The sequence below is a fragment of the Podarcis vaucheri genome (assembly GCF_965113315.1).
Source record: "Podarcis vaucheri genome assembly, chromosome: 5".
Classification (NCBI taxonomy): Eukaryota; Metazoa; Chordata; class Lepidosauria; order Squamata; family Lacertidae; genus Podarcis; species Podarcis vaucheri.
The window spans coordinates 12,237,621-12,259,201 of NC_138763.1; the positions used below are offsets into that span (position 1 = coordinate 12,237,621).

At 47.5% G+C, this 21,581-nt stretch overlaps 1 protein-coding gene across 8 annotated transcripts in view; it reads right to left on the reverse strand.

Moving 5' to 3' along the window:
* KCNMB2 (potassium calcium-activated channel subfamily M regulatory beta subunit 2) overlaps nucleotides 1–21,581 on the reverse strand; it is a 314,437-nt gene that overhangs the window by 17,403 nt on the left and 275,453 nt on the right. For 5 of the 8 annotated variants that reach the window (XM_082224607.1, XM_082224609.1, XM_082224606.1 and 2 more), the window contains exons 2-3: nucleotides 7,138–7,257; nucleotides 1,593–1,763 (exon numbers count right to left, since the gene is read on the reverse strand). In XM_082224607.1, the coding sequence (XP_082080733.1) occupies nucleotides 1,593–1,763; nucleotides 7,138–7,257 (291 nt within the window). Of the gene's footprint in view, nucleotides 1–1,592; nucleotides 1,764–7,137; nucleotides 7,258–19,821; nucleotides 20,613–21,581 lie in introns of those variants that run through there. The other 3 variants (XM_082224611.1, XM_082224605.1, XM_082224610.1) reach the window with 2 other exon arrangements.

The window sequence follows — 21,581 nt, forward strand, 5'->3', positions numbered from 1 at the left end:
CGGTGATAGACGCTCAATGTTTTATGGACTTCAGTGGGACATAGATTAGCCGATAAGGATATTAGCCGAAACCTCATACTGTGAGGGAAAGGCTGCCAAATCTTTTCATTTCTCTGCTGTGCCGCTTAATCCAAGGCTAAACAATGACAAAGGAAGGAGATAAAATATATGAGGCTAAATCCCCCCACTAGGAACTGAGTACTGTTGTGGTAGCAAGCTCTGCCCATGTCTCCATTGCTGTGAGGGGTGTCCTGTGCCACTTTTAAAATGAAAACACAACCCTATATTGTAAATGAATAGATGGATCCTAAGTGAGCCAGGCCTGCTCTAGAGTAGAGTAGGAACTGAAGTGATGCTTCGTTTTGCATAGGGGGAACACAGTGTAACCGGATACGAGAAGTGCACCCCAGAATGGCAGCCATTTTTCTTCTAGGTTTAGTTGTACACTATCAATAAATAAAGTGCCCTGCTTGTTTGGTGGTTCAAGTATTTGGTGGCAACCTTCCCAACTCTACATCACAGCAAATGCTTAAAGCTCATAGGCGCTCAACTGACACCCAGTGGCGTAGCGTGGGGGGTGCAGGGGGGGCCGGCCGCACCGGGCGCAACATCTGGGGGTTAGGGTTAGGGTGCGCAAATCCACGGGTTAGGGGGCACAAATCCACAGGTTAGGGGGCGCAAATTACTTGCCTTGCCCCGGGTGCTGACAACCCACGCTACGCCACTGCTGACACCATCTGCCCCATGGGAAGGAAGAAGAAAGTGAGAGAGGCCTTCTCCAGCTGGAATCGTCCCTCTTCGGGCCAACTTGACATTTTATAACATTTATTTATGTAAACCACCTTGGGTGCCTTGGCAGAAAAAGCATATATAAATGCAATGCAGTGCAATCAATCATAGAATGTTTGAATGAAGGACTATTGTGGAAATAGTCCCAGTGCGTTTCTGAACACAATTCAAAGTGTTGGTGCTGACCTTTAAAGCCCTAAATGGCCTTGGTCCAGTTATCCGACCCCTGAGCCGTCTGAAGGCAATCCTGTACAGTGGAACCTCGGTTTTCGATCTTAATCCGTTCTGGAAGGCCATTAGGCTTCCAAAAAGTTCAAAAACCGAGGATCAATGGGCTGGCTGCAAAGTCAATGGAGAAAAAATGAAAAACGAGGCTCAGAAGAAGTTCGGATTCTGAAAATCATTCATAAACTGGAGTCGTTACTTCTGGGTTTTCAGCGTTTGGGAGCCAAAACGTTCCAAAACGGAGGTGTTCAGGAACTTAGGTTTGACTGTATAGGAAAGTTTTTAAAAATGTTTATTGTTTCATTTTTATATATGTTGGAAGCTGCCCAGAGTGGCTGCGGCAACCCAGTAAGGTTTGTGGGGTATAAATAGTAAAATTATCATTATGGAATGGGACATCCCTGTTTTCATCGGATAAATGTTGGAGGGTATGCCCCACAGCATCTCAGACCCATATTACCCCTTAGTAACAAATCCAGGTAGTTCCACTAGCTCCTTATCCAATTGTTCACCCCTCAGCCTTGCTCCCGCCCCTCAAAACAATTTTACTGTGTGTGTGAGAGGGGAAAAGCATTTACCTTTGCATGTATGACCTCAGCAGCGTGATTCCCAGGAGGAAGTACATCATAATCGAACACACCATCATAGTCAGTCCCAGCAGTATGGCCCGGTCCTCCCCTGCTTTGAGAGCGGTGACTGTTTTCCTTTTGTCCAGCAGATCATGATCCCTGATTTTTTGGTAAATATTTCTGAGGTTGAAAACAATACATTCTTATGTGGAGTTCACACTTAATCAATAAACCCTCTAAAAGGACTGACAGTTCCGCTGCCAGGGCCTGTCTCACGGGAGAGCAGGCTTGTAAGGTTTCCACAGCTGATGTTTCCTAAACAGTTTGCTCAGACCTGGTCGTGGGGGGGAAAGAAATCACTGGCACCCGAAATGTGCCACAGACATCTGTCGATGAAATGTTTTCAGCTGTAGAGGGGGTGATTTGCAGATTGTTTGCAAAGGCCTAAATCACTCACACTAGAGCAATCTCATGGGAGCATCTTGCAAAATGTGTTCTGCGACTGAATGGCAATTCTCAAAGCTGGACCCTGCTTTTCGTGTTGCACAAATTTCCTGGCCGCATTATTGAAATGTGCTTTATGTGGGACTTCCCTTAACAATAGTCTGAAAAATCCAAATTGTCCAGAATGTGGTCGCTGAATGTGGTTGGCTGGTGCCAACAGATTGGCTCATATTTCACTGGTCCTTCATCAACTTGACCAGTTGCTCAATTCACAGTGCCGGTTTTGAGCCCTCAGTGGTTGGAAATCTAAGTATCTTACTGAAGCACCTCTCTGTGTATCCTCCACCAAAAAGGAACAAAGCCTTTTCGGTGGTGGCTCCCGGATTGTGAAGCAGCCTCCCAGGAGAGAATGGCTGCCAGACCACATGGTTGCCCACTTGCAAGTGAGCTTTGAAAACTTTTATTTTAGTTGGATTTTTTTTTTAAAAAAGTCCTGGCTCTTAATGCTTTTTGAAATTGACTGCTACTTTTTACTCATCCCTGTTTTACTGCTGGGATTTGCTTGATTATTCCATTTTATGATATGTTAAATCCTTCCGAGCTGCCTTGAGTATATTGTGAACTAGAAGGACAGGATATCTAAATTATAGGAATAAAATGATAAGAATAAAATACAGTGCTTCAAATGTAAAAGAAATCAACAGAAGAGGGACACAGGAAGTGGCCTGAACCCATTGAACCCCATATTGTCCATTTTCTCCAGGCTTGCAGGCAGAGGGTCTCCCTTGACACTTATGACAGGAGGATCCTTTTAAAGTTGGAGATTCCAGGGATTGAACCTGGGGCCGCGGAGACGCCACTTTTTGCAAGAATCAGGTGGCTCTGAGCCTGATCAGAAACGCAGGGATGCTGCCAAAAATGTTGGCTCCATTTCAGCTCCCCCTCCATAATATGTAGTTCAGCTCACCTTGAGTCTTGACAGGGGAAACCCCTGTTGTACAAGTGGGAATCCTTGCACGGATAGGAGGCGTTAGCTGGATATTGACGTGGGCATAGCCAGAGATCCACTGGATCCTAACCCTCCCACTCATCCTGTTGGATATAGCCTTAGGACTTCACCTTTCTCTGGCTACCAGGTTAAGAATATTATTTAGTGCAATGTATGCTAGACTGCGTAAGGTGAGCTTCATTTCCTTTGGTGAAGTGATGTAACCAAGCGTTGCCCGGCTATGGCTATTTATCAAAATGTATTTAACAATGATAGCTTGCTATTGAGAATTTGCGTCGTTACCAAATGAGAGCAGGCAGAAAAGGCAACAATTGTCATGCCGTTATGGAACATTAAGCCCATCGCACGACATAACTTGTGTCACTCTGTAGACATAAAACAGGCACAGTGCAGTCAGTCAACAACGTCACCGGAATGTAAACGGGATTCGAAGGGACGGCTGAGAAACAAGACTGCTAATTGAAAAGGGCCGCAAGCATCTTTCTACGAGGGGGCTATGAGCCATGAAACGCACAGAGGAAAAAGTAATAAAGAGAGAGAGAGAGAGAGAATAACTGGCAGGTAAGTAGAAGAAAGCATCCATCAGCAAGGCGATGGAAAGCCCAGCTCGTGTGTAAAGAGTTGTGGTGGCTTGCTTGGGCCCGGAAAACCAAGCACTCTCAACCAGAAACCTATTAATTGGTTGCGAAGCACCTTAAAGGCAAAGCCTGAGGGTCAGCAACTGGCAGCCCTTCACCCAAACCTGGCCCCTTGACCAAAACATAAAATTTGGCCAGCCAGGGAGACGAATAGCAGGCATAGCGGGAACAGTGGTTCTTGACTATGAGATTTGAGGCCTACTATCCTCTACCACCTCCTCAGAGTAGTAATATCCCTATATAATTAAGTCACCTGATGAGCCCTTGTTCTGAGGGCAACAGCCAAATGAAGATAATAGAAGGAGCAGGACCTTTTCAGTGTTGGCTCCCTGCTTGCCAGTTTTGTTCCTTACGGAGCTTGCCTGGCTTGTTACCTTTTGACATTTAGAAGGTTGGTTCTATGACCTGGTTACATCCCTAAGCAGGCAGTGATAGTGACTGCGTATGTCTGCTGTTTGCAAGCTGCCTTTTACCGGATGTAGCTGTTTTATTATCTGTTTGACTTTATTGCTGTGCAATTAAATCCATTTTTATATGTAATATAGTTGGCAAACGCCCTTGAGGACACTGCTGGGCCATCAGATAGGATTCAATATACAGTGGTACCTCGGGTTACAGACGCTTCGGGTTACGTGTTCTCAGGTTACAGACGTGCCAAAACCCAGAAGTACCAGAACGGGTTACTTCTGGGTTTCGGCGCTCGCGCATGCGCAGAAGACCAAATTGCGTCATGTACATGCGCAGACGCGGCGCTGCTGGTTGCGAATGATGTGGGTTGCGAACGTGCCTCCTGCATGGATCACGTTCGCAACCCGAGGTTCCACTGTAGCTCTGTGTTGTGCTCTTGTATGACCAACAAGAAAGCCCAACCTGAGGCTGTGTGGATGAAGGCAATGCAGGAAGGAGCAAACTTATTTTCCAAAGCTGAAAGACACCAGGAACATGGAGCAGGTCTTGCCCTTGATCTCCCCTCACTCAGTTATCCTCACTACCCTAAATGCAGCATGTGGTTGGGTGAAGAAGAAAGCAATCCTTACTCCAGCCTCTGGATGAATGGCTCCATCGATAGATGAGTGGTACGAGAAAGGCTAAGGAGATTATTGGCAATAAGTGGAGCTCCACTCTTCTGCCACTCACAATACCTGATAGGTCATTAGTTAGGAAACAGGGTCCCACACACTTTGCCTTGGTAGCCAGCAGTTATTTGCTGTTACCCATCCATTACTGGCCACCACCAAACCTTCTGACAGGTGCACCAGCTATATAGGGCAGAAGGATTTCTATGCAGGGGGCTGAGCCCCTCCAATATTAACGGGACCACCATCCCCTGCCACCTCTGGCACTACCGTCACCCCTGGGTGAGCCCCAGCATGTCAGGTGGTGGCAGGAGACATGGAGGGTGACTTTAACCCTCCACACTCCCCGTCGCGATCACCAGAGCGCCTTCCGGGAAGGTGCTCTGGAGATTCTCAAAGGGACGTCCGTGTGTCCTAGCAGGCCTGGCTGGACTGGGGTGTGTGTGTCGTGCTTGTGACATCATGCATGTGCAACCGGCCACCCCAAAGCTGGCGCGCCTGCCCTCTGACACGGGAGATAGAAGGAAGCAGCCCCTTATTTCATGCAGCAAGATTCTCGCTGCTTCAGAGTGTCTCCAAAACCTGAGAAGCAGTGAAATATTCACGTCACTTGCCTGCCTAGCCCTCCTGGTGTGCCAGAGCATAGAGGAGAGAGGGGTGGTGTCTGCATAAAGCAGGGGAAGGGAATTCAAGGGCCACTTTCCTTTCTGGGGGCCACATACCAGTGGTAGGAGGGGCCACAGGCAAAAGTGGGTGGAGCTATTAATGCAAATTTTACCTTTGACCGTTAGGGCTAATTTCTACAAACACTCATGCACCCTTCTCTATCCTTCATTCGGGCAAGGAAACAGTGGTGGAGTTTCATGCTCTGGTACAGGGGGGGCGGGGCGGAGAGCAGGCGGGGGCGGGTTTGGTGTGCATCCCGGGGGCGGGGCGTGTGTCCATGGGGCACTGCCCGCAGGGGCATGGCGATGTTGGGCATTGAGTTCCCACCAGCTGCGAGGTAGCAGCACATTGTTTACATCATGTGATGTGTCTGAGCGTGAGACAGGAAGTCTCAGCTGGTTCTCAGTGCTCAGTTCTCAGCGTGTAACTTGAGAACGTACTTTCACTTCTGAGGTAGAAGCTTGAGAGTCGAGCCGTAGCTGCTCAGGAGAGCAGACATGCTTGTATTAGCTCCGTGTTGTACAGTCTTAATAAAGTAGTGTGTTAGCCTACGGACTGTTTCTTCTGTCAGGGAATGCCAGAAGATTAGTGTGCTCCTCTCAGGAGGGAGGGGTCGCTTATTACCGGTCTCTCTGGACTGAGGGAGGATTCCAGCCAGAGAGTGACCACCGGAGAGAGTCTGGGGAAGGTGGCACCCTTCCTGGGGGCGTTTTTTCAACAGGCACACCGCCTGTGGGGACATGGCACCCAGTGCAGGCGGGGGGGGGGGGGGCACAGCCACAATGTCACCCAACCGGGATCACGCCGCCGGGGGCAGTGCGCTCCCCCCGCACTCCTCTTCCTCCGCCAGTGCAAGGAAGCAGCATTATCGGAGTTCAAGGCTGCATTCCAGCCAGGTAGAAACACTCTTGGAGGCTACAAAACCAGGCTGGCGTGGAACATGGCTTGGGAGGGAATGTGGCCTGGATGTGTGTGTGTTTGTTTCGCATTTCCCCCCTGAGCCTCAGGTTCCCCATCCCTAACATACAGTGAGAGCAAGGCCCACTTTGAGTTAGTTCTCTGATAAATTACCGTACTGGTACCATCCGAATTGCGCACTGTCAGATGGTGGCACAGATGTGTTCGGTGTTGGGGGAGGGGAGAGCATTTCACAGAACAACCTCCTTCTACCAAAACCCCACAAAATTATCTCCCCACGACAAGGACAAAACGTCTCTGAACGGATGGGGCAGTTCTGAATGGCAGTGGAGAAGCAGAATCTATTAAACAATGATATGGCAGGAATGTTCTGTCTCTTTTTTAAAAAGGCAGCAGAAATTCAAAACTTTTTTTTTAAAAAAAACTTTTTAAAAGAGTGTGGAACAGAGGAAGGGAAGGAATAACTTGTTGGCTGGTGATGGCACCAGCACTAGCCAATAGGTGCTTTAGACTGACGCTTGCACAAGCTAAAGAGGAAAAAACCAGCAGAAGGCTGCGTGGGCACCATTCATTTAAAGCACATTTTGAAGCATATATATAAACTGACCTACTCAAAAGCACCCCAAAGAATTTCCAGCACCCTAAGCAAACTAGTTCCCAGGTTTCTTTTTGGGTGTGTGTGTGTATGCTTAAATGTATGATGTGTTCACAACTTCATTCTCCTCCCATCCACCTTTCGGGCTGCAAGTGGGCCAAAAGGAAGGCAATCCTACATTTCAAAGCAGCCTACAGACGCCACGTACCTTCTTTCGTCGTGTCTGTACGACGTGGAGCTCCTCCCACTGGTCCAAATGAACATCTTAGAGGATTGGTCTCCGCTGCCTCTCCTTACTGTGGAGGTCCTGGAGGGATGGTGGTAGGACCTAGAAAGCAACAGACAGCCACCATCACCACGTGCTGAGACCCTGATAGGCCCCATCGCATCCCTCAAACCCAAGTGGCAAATCCTGGTTGGATTGTCCAATGTTTGCAGGCCCTGCTCTGTGTCGAATGGCTTTTAGGTGATTCCAGGTAATGTGCGAAACACCAGGGATGAACTTCCTATTTCCCCTTCCATCCAGCAGGTTCAAGTGACATTAAATTATTATCTTCTCCTTCTTCTCCTGGACCGTTCTTTCCCCTCCAACTTCTATCAGACTTAACAACACCTTGCTCTGACGCCTTCTCAAGTGTGGCTTAAAAAAGAGAAATAATTTGTATAGTAAACCCTGTCATGGTTAAATATGGCCCCTGAATGTTTCACTTCTCCTGTCTGCCTTTGCAAGCCTTGCCTGCTCCCTGTTGCTTCCTGTGAGCCACTGTTTGTACATTTGCTCTAAGCAACCGTAAGAATTACAACAATTATGCTGGATCTGCTGTGTATTCTGAATGCACTGATCTGTTGCCAAAGCTGCGGTGATGCTTAAGTTGTGGTTAAAGTCCATCTCCTGGATGGTGATCCTCTGATTGGCAGCGGTTTGGTGGAGGAGGGAGGTCACAGCAATTTTGACAAGTGCTCAATGACTACCAAAAGGGGATTTTTTTTCTTAGAAGCCTGCAAGGTGAACGTTTCCGAGCATGATTCAAAGTGTTGGTGCTGACATTTAATGCCCTAAACCACCTTGGTCCAGTCTCCACCCCCGTCGTTCTGCCCGGACACTGAGGTCCAGCTCTGAGGGCCTTCTGGCGGTTCCCTCACTGCGAGAAGCCAAGTTACAGGGAACCAGGCAGAGGGCCTTCTTGGTAGTGGCACCCGCCCTGTGGAACGCCCTCCCACCAGATGTCAAAGAGAACAACAACTACCAGACTTTTAGAAGACATCTGAAGGCAGCTCTGTTTAGGGAAGCTTTTAATGTTTGATGCATTACTGTATTTTAATATTTGTTGGAAGCCGCCCAGAGTGGCTGGGGAAACCCAGACAGATGGGCGGGGTATAAACAAATAAATGAATGAATACATACATAAATAAATAAATAATAATAAACACTGTTTCCTTTCAAGTTCTTTGCTATTCCTTAGCCGCTTCTCCATGCCCTCCAACATTTCTGCAATGAAAATAGGGACGACCTTTTCCATAACAATAATTTTATTATTTATACCCCGACTATCTGACTGGGTTGTCTGAGCCACTTTGGGCAGCTTCCGACATATATGAAAACATAATAAAACATTTTTTTAAAAAACCTTCCCTATACAGGGCTGCCTTCAGATGACTGGAGGGTGCTGATGGTGGATAACCCCATACCCTTCCACATTTTTCCAATGAAAAGAGGAACGTCCTAAGGAAAAGTGGGGCATTCTGGGATAAAATCAGAAACTGGGGAAACTTCCATCAATCTGGGCCTGTTCCTGGAAAGTAGGGAACACTTGGAGGGTCTGGCAGACTGGCAAATAATTAATCTCTTACTTGGTGGTGACGAGTATGTCAAATGGGGAAAGGGAGGGTAGAAGAGAGGAATATCCTTCTTCTTATGCCCATAACTCCCTTCCCCATGGGGCCTGGCATCCAGGGGGGCTGAGATGTGGCCACCCCAACTATAAACAGAGAAGTCCTTCAAACAGAGGGCTGGCATCCTGAGAGCCCTTCAAACACAGGGCTATCCTCTGTAAAGCCAACCAGGCTATTGTGTTGTTCATGATGCCCTGCTTGTAAGCAACTCACAAGCATCAGGCTGGCTGCCATTGATAATGTCTTGCTGGACTGGATGAACTGTGCTCTGGTCCAGCTCCACCTTTCTTATGTTTGGTATGCGGTATCACCACCATCTTAGCAACAGAAGGACCGTTTCTCCTCTGCCTGGGCTTGGCTTCAATTAATCCCCATTCCCATTCTGTTCTCACTCCCCTCTTTTCTCATAATAGTCTCTCTCTCTCTCTCTCTCTCTCTCTCTCTCTCTCCCTCTCCCACTCTCTGCTTTGTGCTTCCTTTCATATCCCCTCCCCTCCCAGCACCTTGTACAACCTCCCACTTGGTGTCTGCCAAGCGCAAATCAACCCCCTCTGGAAGCTGAGGCTTCTGTAAGTCCTTCCATCACCAAACCAGCAATTTCCACGAACAACCCCCGTCTCCCAAAGCTGATCTGTTTCCTTTCACGCCATCTAGGCTTGTTCACAGGTTCACACACAGGCTGCGCGCATCATCACAAAGAGCTTGGGCTCACAACAAAGGCTCCAAGAGTTCCCAGAATAATTCCAGGACACATGTCTGTGATGAGAGAGGTGGCTACAGTATTAGGGAAAGCTGTGCTTCAGATGAATTTGAAATGTCAAGTCCTGCTGAGATCCAAAGTGCTGCACTGTAAGGTTCTTTGGATTTTCCAGATGATGTGAAAATCAGGCCATGCCTGATTATTAGTATTATTATATTTTTTTGTTTATTCACCACCTTTTTCCCTGACAGGCTCAATAAAATAGGACGAACAGCTAAAAATATAGAAGAAACAATAATTTTAAACAAATAAACATAAACATTAAAACTATCTATCTATCTATCTATCTATCTATCTATCTATCTATCCATCTATCATCTGTCTATCTATCATCTATCTATCTATCTATCTATCTATCTATCTATCTATCTATCTATCATCTATCATCTATCTATGTATCTCTATCATCTATCTATCGATCATCTATCTATCTATCTATCTATCTATCTATCTATCTATCTCTATCTATCTATCTATCTATCTATCTATCTATCATCTATCTATCTATCATCTATCTATCATCTATCTATCTATCATCTATCTATCTATCTATCTATCTATCTATCTATCTATCTATCTATATCATCTATATCTTATATCTATCATCTGTCTATCTAGCTATCATCTATCTATCTATCTATCTATCTATCTATCTATCTATCTATCTATCTATATCTATCTCTATCTGTCATCTATCCATCTCTATCTAAAATCTATTAAAAACATTCAGATAATTACAATAAAAGCACTCTTTCATTGAAAGCAGTCAGTTCCCAAAAGCCCGTTGGAATAAGAATGCCTACAGCTGCCAGCGGAAGCACAACAAGGAGGAAGCCAATCTAACTTCTCTAGGGAGTTCCAAAGCCTGGGGGCAGCCACCAAGAAGGCCCTGTTCTGCATTCCCACCTAGCATGCCTGCGAGGGTGACAGGATTGAGAGAAGGGCCTCACCTGAAGATCTCAAAACCTAGGCACTTTGTGTGAGGGAAACCAGTCTTTCAGCTAGCTTGGACCTAGCTTGGAGTTTGGAACTAACAGGGTTAAAACTCACTGGTGTCCTGTATCTGGTTCTGGGAGGAGCTGGGAGGAGCTCCATGCCGAGAAGTGCGTCACAGGATGTTGTTCTGACGCTCTTCAGATCTGTCTCTGCAACGGACAGAGAAGCAGCCCAACTTAGAGGCTGCTGGGCGAGTGCTTTTGGAAAAGCACAAAGATGCCGGAAAGTTCCGATGGTGTCTGACTGATTTATTGCTCTGTAAATAAAGCTACTAGAGATTAGAACGGACTGTCTCTGGACCTGATTTATCCCTATTCTCACACGGAAGCAGGACCGCTGCCGCTACTCTGCTATCTTGCCAGGTCATTTTTTCCCAGCAGAGTTCTCACAGGGAAGAGTGACTGGACGGCAATTTATCTTCACTCTAAGAGGTTATGGATGATCCGCGTCTCCTGATAAGTGTGAGAAGGGAGGAAGGCTGCCAGCTTTGAGTTGCTGTGATCTCCTGCCAGGAAGGGCAGTGAGGAATGCTGGTGATCGGAGCCAAGAGCCAAGAGAGACGGCTGCTTCGGAGGAGGTCCAGCTTGATGGCAAAAGTGTGAGTACGCTTGTGAGAAGCCCTGGGGGGAGGAGATGGCTGCTGCTCAGGCACAGCAGGGCCATGAAAGCTTCAACATCCCCTTCGAAAGGCTCAATGGAGCCAATTGGGAGGACTGGTCTAAGAGCATGCACCGCTGGCTGGCAGAAAGGAAGCTGTGGGACTGCACCCAGGCTGATCCAGTCCATGCCCAGTCCAGTGAGAGGTCTGCAGAAGCTTGTGAAGCAGACGTGGCTGCTCTGGAGAGAGAGCAAAGGGTGCTAGCCATTTTAAGGGCCAGCGTTGATACTTGGCTATTGCCAAAGCTCCAAGGAAGGAAGCCCTGGGTCGCGTGGCAGGCACTGAAGATGGCATGTCAAGCCTCAGTGGGAGCCACACCAGAGGGGGCTGAGAGTTGCCCAGAGAAAGCCCAAAGTTCAGAGGGGGCTGGAGCTGTTTTGGGAAGCTGCGTCCATGCTTCACCACATCTGTGTGATGGACTGTGTGCTGGAGAGCGGCTGAGAGCTGGGAAGAGGAACGCAGTGGCAGGCTGTTCCTTAGGCAGCAGAGCACCCAAGAGTGGGGGTGCAAGCCGATCCAAGAGCTCTGCGAAAGCCAAAGTCTCCAAGAGTTGTTTGTGCTTTGTGGCGTCGTCCAACAGCGCTGGGAAGCATCCGCTAGAGGCCCAGGCTGCCAAGGACACCAGCTGGCGTGGAATGTCAACAAAGCAGGTTCCCAGGGCCGGTGCTCAGCAGAGGCGTGAGAACGCTGCAGGCCAGGAGGAAGACAAGACGCCTTATCACCTCACAGCTGCATTGGTCTGTCTGGGAAGCAGCGAAAGCCCTAGTCGGGGGAAGGCTGTGGCCATGGCAACCAGGAAGGGCACAGACAGTGGGGGTGCAACCAACGCCATGGCATCTTTGGAAAACAGCCAGAGAGACACCTTTTCTCTGATCATCGATTCAGGAGCTTCGCATTGCCTCGTTAACTCCAGAGTGCTCCTGAGGAACTGCAAGACAGTTAAAACTGCACGCTCTGTCATTTTAGCAGATGGGTCAAAAAGACCACTGACTGAATCTGGGTCTTTGTTTTGCTCTTTTCTAGGTTGTGAAGTGCCAGCTTATTATGTCCCGGAACTCGCCCATTCTCTTTTGAGTGTGTCAGCATTATTGGCTATTGGAATTGATGTCTTATTCTCTAACAATTTGTGCTCTTTTTACAGGGATGGGAAGAAGATCTACAGTGTTGAGAGGAAAGACAGGCTCTTTCTGGTGGAGCTGCCCATCGAAAATGGGGCTGGTGGGAAAATGGGACTGGTGGAAAATGTGGCTAGTGGGTCCATTGATAATGCCCAAGTGCAGTGTGCTAATGTCCCACCACACAATGATTGTATCCATCTGTGGCACAGGAAATTTGGGCACGCAGCGTGGTCGTATGTGCGTAAAGCTGCAGAGAACACAATTGGGTGTAGGTTCAAGGCATGTGACAAATTCCTAGATTGTCAAGCCTGTAAGCAATCAAAGGTCACAACATGCACATACCCCAGGTCAGAGAGAAGGACCAGCAAACCTTTTGAACTGGTCCATGCAGATTTGTCAGGGCCCATGCCCACACCTTCTTTAGCTGGGTCTAAATGGATTCTGATTCTGATTGATGATTTTTCGAGACACACCTGGCTGTTTACGCTTAGATGCAAATCAGAAGCAGCTGCACTGATCAGGGATTGGATCACAGCGGTAGAGCTGCGTTTCTCTACCAGGGTGATTTCCTTTCAATCTGATCGCGGGGGGGAATTCACAGGTTCTGCGCTGCAATCGTTTTTCAGGCAGAAAGGTATCAGTCATCGTTTGACTGCCCCCTACTCTCCGCAACAGAACGGGTTGGCGGAGAGGAAGTTTCGCACTTTACAGGAATCAGCGCATGCTATGTTGGCAGACTCGGGATTGCCACAGCGCTTTTGGGCTGAAAGTTATAAGACAGCATGCTTTGTGCAGAACAGGGTGTTCAATTCAAGTGTAGGAGACACACCGTACTTTCTGCTTCATGGAAAGAAACCGAAGGTGGACTTTCTGCACGTGTTCGGTTCGCAGGCTTGGGTTTTGGTTCCAAAGGCCATGCGCAGAAAGGGTGAGCCAAGGTCTAGGAAGATGATCTTTGTAGGCTATGAGCCGGGTTCAAAGGCGTGGCGTTTCGCATACCCTGCTGGCGACCAGTCTAAGCTGCTTATTAGCGGCAGTGCTGAGTTTTGCGAGCAGAGTGGGTGGAAACGTCTTCACGGGAACCCAGATATTCTGTTAGACTCAGGTGATGAGGAGGAGGAGGACGAGGCTGAACCTGTTGCTGAGGCGCACGGTCAACAGCCACAGAGTCCAGAGCAGGGATCTCCAAGGCAGAGGCCCCAAACCTCTCCAAAAGGGAGTCCCAAGACCCCTCCACAGGTCTCTGTCAAGTCTGAGCCGAGGAGTGAACCATCCTCGCCAGCAGAACCAGCTGTACGCCCAAAACGGCGCAGCAGGTCAGAGGGGGAGGTTTCTGACACAGGAGATGGTAGGGCTGATCCAGGTGAATCAGGCACAGGTCCAGAATTCACGCTGAGGAGGTCAGCTAGGTCAACCAAGGGTAAGCCTCCTGAAAGGTATGAAGCCACTAGTGTTTGGGTTGGTGTGGCTAGGTGTGAGCCTGAATCCTTTGAGGATGTTCAAAAGTTGCCTCAGGAAGAAGCTAGCAAATGGCGTGAGGCGATGCAGAGAGAGATGAACTCAATGGAGTCTCTTGGTGTGTTCTCACTCACTCAGCTGCCGGCTAACCAGCGAGCTGTTAGTTGTAGGTGGATTTACCGCTTGAAACCCACAGAAACAGGAGAACCACAGTACAAAGCGAGATTAGTGGCACGTGGATTCACACAGAAAAAGGGTGTCCACTTCACAGAGGTTTATTCGCCGACCTCAAGAGCGGAGACTTTGAGAATGCTTTTAGCGATAGCAGCACAGAGAGGTTGGAAGGTGAACCATTTTGATGTAGATGTCGCCTACCTGAATTCAGATCTCCAGGAGGAGTTGTACATGCTTCCTCCTCCAGGGTTTGAAGTCAGTGAACCAGGTATTGTGTGGCGGTTGCACAAATCCATCTATGGATTACGCCAATCTGCCAGGAATTGGAATATGTGCCTACATGAAGCCTTAGAGGAGCTAGGTTTTAAGAGGTCTGTTGCAGACAGTTGCCTGTACCTGAAGGGGTCAGGAGAGACACAGGAAGTGATTCTTGTCTTTGTTGATGATATCTTAATGATGGCACAGACTAGTGAACAGGTGAAGAAGTTTGCTAGGGAGCTTGGAAAGCGGTTCAAGCTGAAGCAGCTTGGGGATGTCAAATCCTACTTAGGTGTTCAAAGAGCGAAGACTGAGGATGGTAGCTTTTTGCTTAGCCAGAAAGGTAAGATTGAACAGTTGCTTGAGAAGTTCAGGATGTCTGATTGTGCAGGTGCCAGGTCACCCATGGAGGCTGGATACGTAAAGGAATTTCAGCAAGTAGAACGCGCTGCGTTTGAAAATACTGAAGTGTTTCAGTCAGCCCTAGGGAGTTTGTTGTACTTGTCTCAGTGGAGCAGACCAGACATTGCGTTTGCTGTCAATCTGCTCAGCAGAGAGGCATCAAACCCCAGTGTGCAAGCCTGGAATGGCATCAAGAGAGTTCTGAGGTATTTGCAGGAAACCAAAGACTTTTGTCTTAGGTTGCCAGCTCAAGGAGAAGTAAAGCTGAATTGCTTTGTGGATTCGGATTGGGCTAACTCTGAAGATCGCAAATCAGTGTCAGGGCTAGTGGTGAAGTTTGGGGACTCAGTAGTTGGGTGGAGGTCCCGGAAGCAAAGTCTCATAGCGCTTTCATCTACTGAAGCCGAGTTCAGTGCGCTATCAGATGCTTGCAGAGAGCTGGAGTTCTATGTGTGTTTGGTCAAGGAAATCTGTGGAGAGAATTGTCTGCCCGTTGTGGTGCATGAAGACAATCAACCTTGCCTCAAATTGGCTGAGACGGGACAATTCAAGGCGAGGACCAAACATTTGGACATACGTTTCCGGAATGTATGTCAGAGCGTTCGTGAGGGGCTAGTTGCTCTGAAATACTGTCCCTCAACAAAGAACCTCGCTGATGGTTTCACAAAACCGTTAACCTTCCAGAAGCACGAGGAGTTCTGTGAGAGTCTGTGTATGGGGAAAGCATTGTTGACTGTTGTCTCCAGATGCAGGACAAGAGGGGGTGTGGAGTTTGGAACTAACAGGGTTAAAACTCACTGGTGTCCTGTATCTGGTTCTGGGAGGAGCTGGGAGGAGCTCCATGCCGAGAAGTGCGTCACAGGATGTTGTTCTGACGCTCTTCAGATCTGTCTCTGCAACGGACAGAGAAGCAGCCCAACTTAGAGGCTGCTGGGCGAGTGCTTTTGGAAAAGCACAAAGATGCCGGAAAGTTCCGATGGTGTCTGACTGATTTATTGCTCTGTAAATAAAGCTACTAGAGATTAGAACGGACTGTCTCTGGACCTGATTTATCCCTATTCTCACACGGAAGCAGGACCGCTGCCGCTACTCTGCTATCTTGCCAGGTCATTTTTTCCCAGCAGAGTTCTCACAGGGAAGAGTGACTGGACGGCAATTTATCTTCACTCTAAGAGTATAGGCCCTGAAGATGATGGAGTACTAGCTTTGGTTTGATATGCATAGAGTTTCCAGAGGAAAAGCAGTTCCCATGACTCTTGGATCCCCATTCCAAATTGTTTCTCTGGATCACTTTTCAGTATCTATGAAAGATTGCCTTGTGCTCCTACTTAGCGCAATGCAATGTTGTAGCAAGGTGACCAAACAAGGGACAATGACAGCAATTGCTCAGGGAAGAGTCTCTTATGAAGGAGAAGGGCTTCATTATGTCTAATCCCCCCCCAGTGCCTTCAAGCTGTCCATCTGCGACATCATTAATGCTGCCTGCTTCATTAGCAAGGGTGAGCCGCAGCCACCTCCGCCATTTAACACGCAATTACATGCCTAATCTTGTGTAAAATGGTAACACTAATGACATCACCACAGCCGTACCCAAAGGTCGGGCGCATGCAACCTTCTCCCCGGTGCTTCTGTGAGCTGAAGGATCTAAGTGAAAAGGCCTTGATTCTACACGGTCGTCACTGGCCCTTCAAGGCCAAAGATGGATAGCTTCAGAAGTAGCCTGAGACAGTGACGGTGTTGTTATGGCCACAGCTGAGCTCCCAGGATTCCTGGGTCAAATACTGGCAGCTGTGGAGGATTACTTCCCTTGTTTTCTGCCTTCTGTGGCCAGGAAAGAAGAAGCATGTGGATTCCCTGGGTCTAAAGAATGGGCCTATATCAGGGAAGGGGACACCTCTGAACCTCCAGATGTGGTTGGACTCCAATTCCCATCATGCCTCAGCCAGCATGGCCAATGATCAGGGATGTTGGGAGCTGGAATTCAACAACATCCAGAGGACCAAAGACTCCCCAACTCTGGTCTATGTTCAGCCTCCTATTTCTGCCGCCATTTCCTCAGGCTCCTGTCTCCAAGAAAAGATTGGTGGAAGGAAGGAAGCAGTTGTTCAGATATTCGCGGCATGAGTCGTTTAGGGATTTAAACCCTAATGTGAACATCTCGAATTGGGCCTGGGAAAGAACTAGCAACCTGTGCAGCTACTTTAAAACAGGGGTTATATAAGGTCTAAATGGAAGCCAATGGAATTTGTTGGTATTGGAATACTTTAGCATTGAAATGCTGATGAATTTTCACGCGGATGTGCGAGAATGGAACTTAATACCGAAGAAGTGGGAAATTGAGAGAACTGGAAATGGATCGATTTGTCTGTCGCCGGGGCAGACTGAGGTTCATGGGCCAATGGTTCATTCACCCTAACGGTGCTGTCTCTGATAGACTGGCTAGTGTTTATTTCCTATCAGTCGCTCTCAGTTAGCATCATTAACTCTCTAGCCTGTTTCTATATGTTGCAGGAGGGATGAACCAAACGATCCACGGGCGGCGGAGCTGCCGCAGGGCCTGCAGGGGGCGGGAGGCAATAACAGCAATTACATTCACACCCACAAACTTTCCCCACACAGTTGTGATGTCACAGACTTGCAATTGCTATATACGTCAAGAAAAATACCAGGGTGCATCTGGCAATTTCTATGCTGAAGTTCAACCTGTGCAACGAAACAGGAATAGTCACAACATGTATTTCCAACAAACTGCAAACACCTGAAATTTCCGGACTCTCCCCATCAGCGCTGCTTGTCAGGTCTCTGACGGATGGGTCCCCAAGCCCCTGCTGCACTGAAAATGCTCTGCTTGCTGAGATGTCCTTTTAACCCAGGTCACGGTGGGAGAAACTGAAATGTGTTCCTGCTAGAACTCTACAGTGTCAAAGCTATGATCCGCAAATCAATTATGGAAAGATGCCTGGATTTAAGGAAGATTCACTCCTATTGACTTACTACTGGGAGAACTACAATAGACTTCATATTGCCTTGTCACATATGTTATCTGACATAAAGACTAGCCAACTGTTATCTGCACTGTCCGTAGTCTTTAAGGAAGTTTGTGTGGGATATTCGTGCTGTCACAGTCTGGGCAGGAGAGATATACAATTACTGCTCACCCATTAAAGCGGTGGGTGGGGTTTGTGACCCGGTGTGGGCTTCCCTAGCCCGGCTGACACCCCCTTTTGCTTGCTGGCATTTGCTCCGCCCCCTCCACAGCTAGCCAATTGGCTGCTGGCTGGGGGGTGGAGCAGGGGCCAGGTAGGGAAGGCTCCAACCGACCACCTCCCCAGTCGGTCTTCGGAGCGTCACCCACCATCCCTCCCTCTAACTTTGATGTGCTTTTCTTGCAGGCTAACCTTTTCCTTCCTAGGTTTGCAGGCATTGCTACGGTCTCACAATGGTTGCTGTTTCCCAGATCTGGGAAGGAATTTCCCCTGCGTAGCAATTGTCACAACTTGGGCGGTTTTAGGCCTTGGATGGTATCCTATAGTCTATTTTCAGAATGGGAGGGTAGCATTATTATGCACCCCCATGCGGAGGTGTTTGCAGGGCCCATTAAAGGGTTGATTGCAGGAGTCACTGGCCCTGAGCAGCGGTGTAAGGTCGAGCTCAGGTGAAGTGGCGGGGCACGCTGTGTAAATTCTCGTTTTACAGTCTCCCTCACAACACCTGTCTGCCCTGCGCACCCTCAGACCCACCTGGGGCTGAGAGGCATGCCGTGCAATGCTTAAGCCAAGGTTTCCTACATCTGAAATCAATAAAGCTGTGGCCTAATTTAATCCCATACATCATTGTCGTGTCTCCTTATTTACGGGCTGGCTCCTAGGTCGGGGGTCGGGGGGGGGGGTTAGTGCAAATAGACTACTCAGTGGAATGGCTCTTCAATTCATTTTCTACAACCCATGTTTTGTTTTGTTTTTGCAGATAAAAATGAATAAACAAATCAGAAGAATTCACTTGAAATTGGGGTTCAAGGGGTGGCTCTGCCCCACCACACAGTCTACTACTGGCAGCACAGATTGCCAGGAATGAATCTGGGACCTTCTGTATGCAAAGTTTGTCCTATACCATGATGCTACGATTTCTCCCTAGGGGTGTGGCTGTATATATTATATGTGTGTATGTGTATATACAATGCTTTCGTGTGTGACAATGCCCACCATCTTGTGCTGCCACTCACAGCACTTTTATCAATATATGCATACCGGTATCTCAACTTTTACCACCCAAAGTTCTATCTATCTATCTATCTATATCTATCTATCTATCTATCTATCTATCTATCTATCTATCTATCTATCTATCATCTATCTATCTATCTATCTATCTATCTATCTATCTATCTATATCTATCTATCTATCTATATCACACACTTTCCTTTGCATAAGCATATGTACCCAAGGTAGGGATGTCAGAGAATACTGACAAAAACAGAAGAAATGTCTGTTCGCGTATCCATCCCATGTGAATCGGTATTCACTATTGTTGCTTTCAGTCCACAAACGATACATAATTGAAATAAGTGAAAAGGATCTAGGAGTCTTAGTAGACCACAAGCTTAACATGAGTCAATGGTATGGTGCAGCAGCAATGTTCTAAGATGCATCAACGGAAGTATAATCTCCCGATCAAGGGAAGTCACAGCCTTTGTCAGATCACACTGGAGTCCTGTGTCCAGTTCTGGGCATCACAATTTAAGAAGGATATTGCTAAGCTGGAATGTGCCCAAAGGAGGGCAACCAAGATGATTATGTCTTATGAGGAACGGTTGAGGGAACTGGGTATGTTTAGCCTGGATAAGAAAACAAGCTTGCTCCATCTCCCATGTGACAGCCCTTTAGATATTTGACGATGGCTATCATATCTCCTCTGTTATATCTCATCTATTATATCCCTACCCAGGGAAAGTTCAACATATGTACTCAACTTACTGGACGTGAAACCAAAAGACCTGCAAGCTTGCCGAACAAGATAAAACAGAAATAAAATCAGCTAACTCCCACCCACCCCAGCCTCTCAATTCCTAGCTGCAGAAGTTTCCTGTTTACATGTCTGCATGATCGATGCCTTTCGCAATGCACAGCTAGGAGAAAGAGATCTTGAGATCATTAGATAGTTCACTAGTGTATTACTCAGCGAATGAGAGTCGCTCCACAGGTTTTCTGGGGTGATTGCTTTCTCCTTCCAAGGTTAGATGGAAAAGATTAGATTTGCTTGTTAAAAGGACTCCACTTTTTCACATCTGCACACAGCCAAAGGAGGATAAAATGACCAATATCTGCAGAAAATTTTCGCCCAAGAAGCTCCTAGTTTGTAAACTGTCTTGTAGCCCCTGGGTTGCTTTGCTTAGTCAGTTTGGACCTCTTTATCTTCTCTGTCTGCATAGGAAAGGACCAGCACTCAGAGCTCATGCTTTACACAAAGAAGACCTCACATTTGGTCCTCTTGCTGTTATTAAAAACATAATCAGATAGCATGAAATGGGAAGGATCCCCCTCTGGGACCCTGGAGAGCCATTGCCAGTCAGAGTGGATCAGTGATGGGGAGCCTCAAGGCTGTTGATATAATGTGCCCCTCTAGGTCTTTCCCTGTGACTTGAGATTCTCCCCAGATGTCAGGGACCGTGCTGAGGAGGGCTGCACTGAGGAGGAATGGTGGGAGCCACTCCCTCCCCCTGCTCCTGCTCCTGAATCTTCCCAGGAGCAGGAGGACAGTATACATTTGGAACAATGGTTTGCAGAGGGGCATAGTTCAGAAGGCAGAAGCTGGGAAATACTGGATGGGGAACAGCTAGGAGAAGAAACACTGGAAGAGAGAGGGTTAACAGATTCACAGTCTCTGGACAGCATTCCTCCGCCCAGCCCATGGTTGAGAAGCGCTCAGAAAGTGTCAGAACAGAAAGCACAGAGAGTACAAGCTCAGATTACAAACACAGGAGCGACGTAGACTAACAGGGACAGAGGGAGTGTAAGCCTTAATTGGGAGCACCGCCATTCTGGGTAGACACTTTCTTTTGTCTTTGCTGTGTTTATTAAAGAAAATAACTGGTAAGAATTCATTTTGTTTGATCTGTTTATTTACAGCCATGGGGGAGGAAGCCGATTATTATTATTATTATTATTATTATTATTATTATTATTATTATTATTACTATTATTACTATTATTATTATTATTATTATTGCCTGGCTGGAATGTGTCCTTGAATTCTGAGAATGCTTCTTGCCTGCTTGGATGGAGGATAGAGAGGGGTGTGTGCAGAAACTAGGCTTCTGTACAGGGGTGAAAAAACACATTTGTTGCCTCTGGCTTTGCCTACCTCTGGCTTGTGACCCACAAGGAGGTTGTCCAGAAGGGAATGTGGCTCTTAGTTTGAACAAAAGGGGTTCCCACCCTGGAATAGTCAACTCTAGGCTAGACAGACCCAATATGAAGGTCATATGTAAAACCAGATCCTGTCACAATTCAGTGTAACCAAGAAATAGAACCCAGACAGGACATGCATATTTGCTGGCTTGATACTCAACAGGGGCAGGGAGAGGGTTTAGCCCCATCCCGGTGGAGTCCCCAAATGCAACCATTCATATTATTCATATCCAATGGTGTGTGCATTTTGTTAAATAAATAAAATAAAATAAATGAAAATTGCCTGTTACCTTAGGGAGAAAAGTTAAGAACTGAAGCAGAGAGGGCTGAACCTGCCCTCTGCCCTTGATACTAAGTGGTCTGGCCTTCACTGAGGGGAATTTTGTCAGGGACAGAGATGCGTCTCTGTGCGCAGAGCATATAGAGATGTGTTATAACCAGTGTTACTGTTCTAGAAAAAGAGGAACCAGAACTCACCATGAATGCCTTGTTCTCTTAGAATGGCAATGGCACCCAGCTGAGAGGTG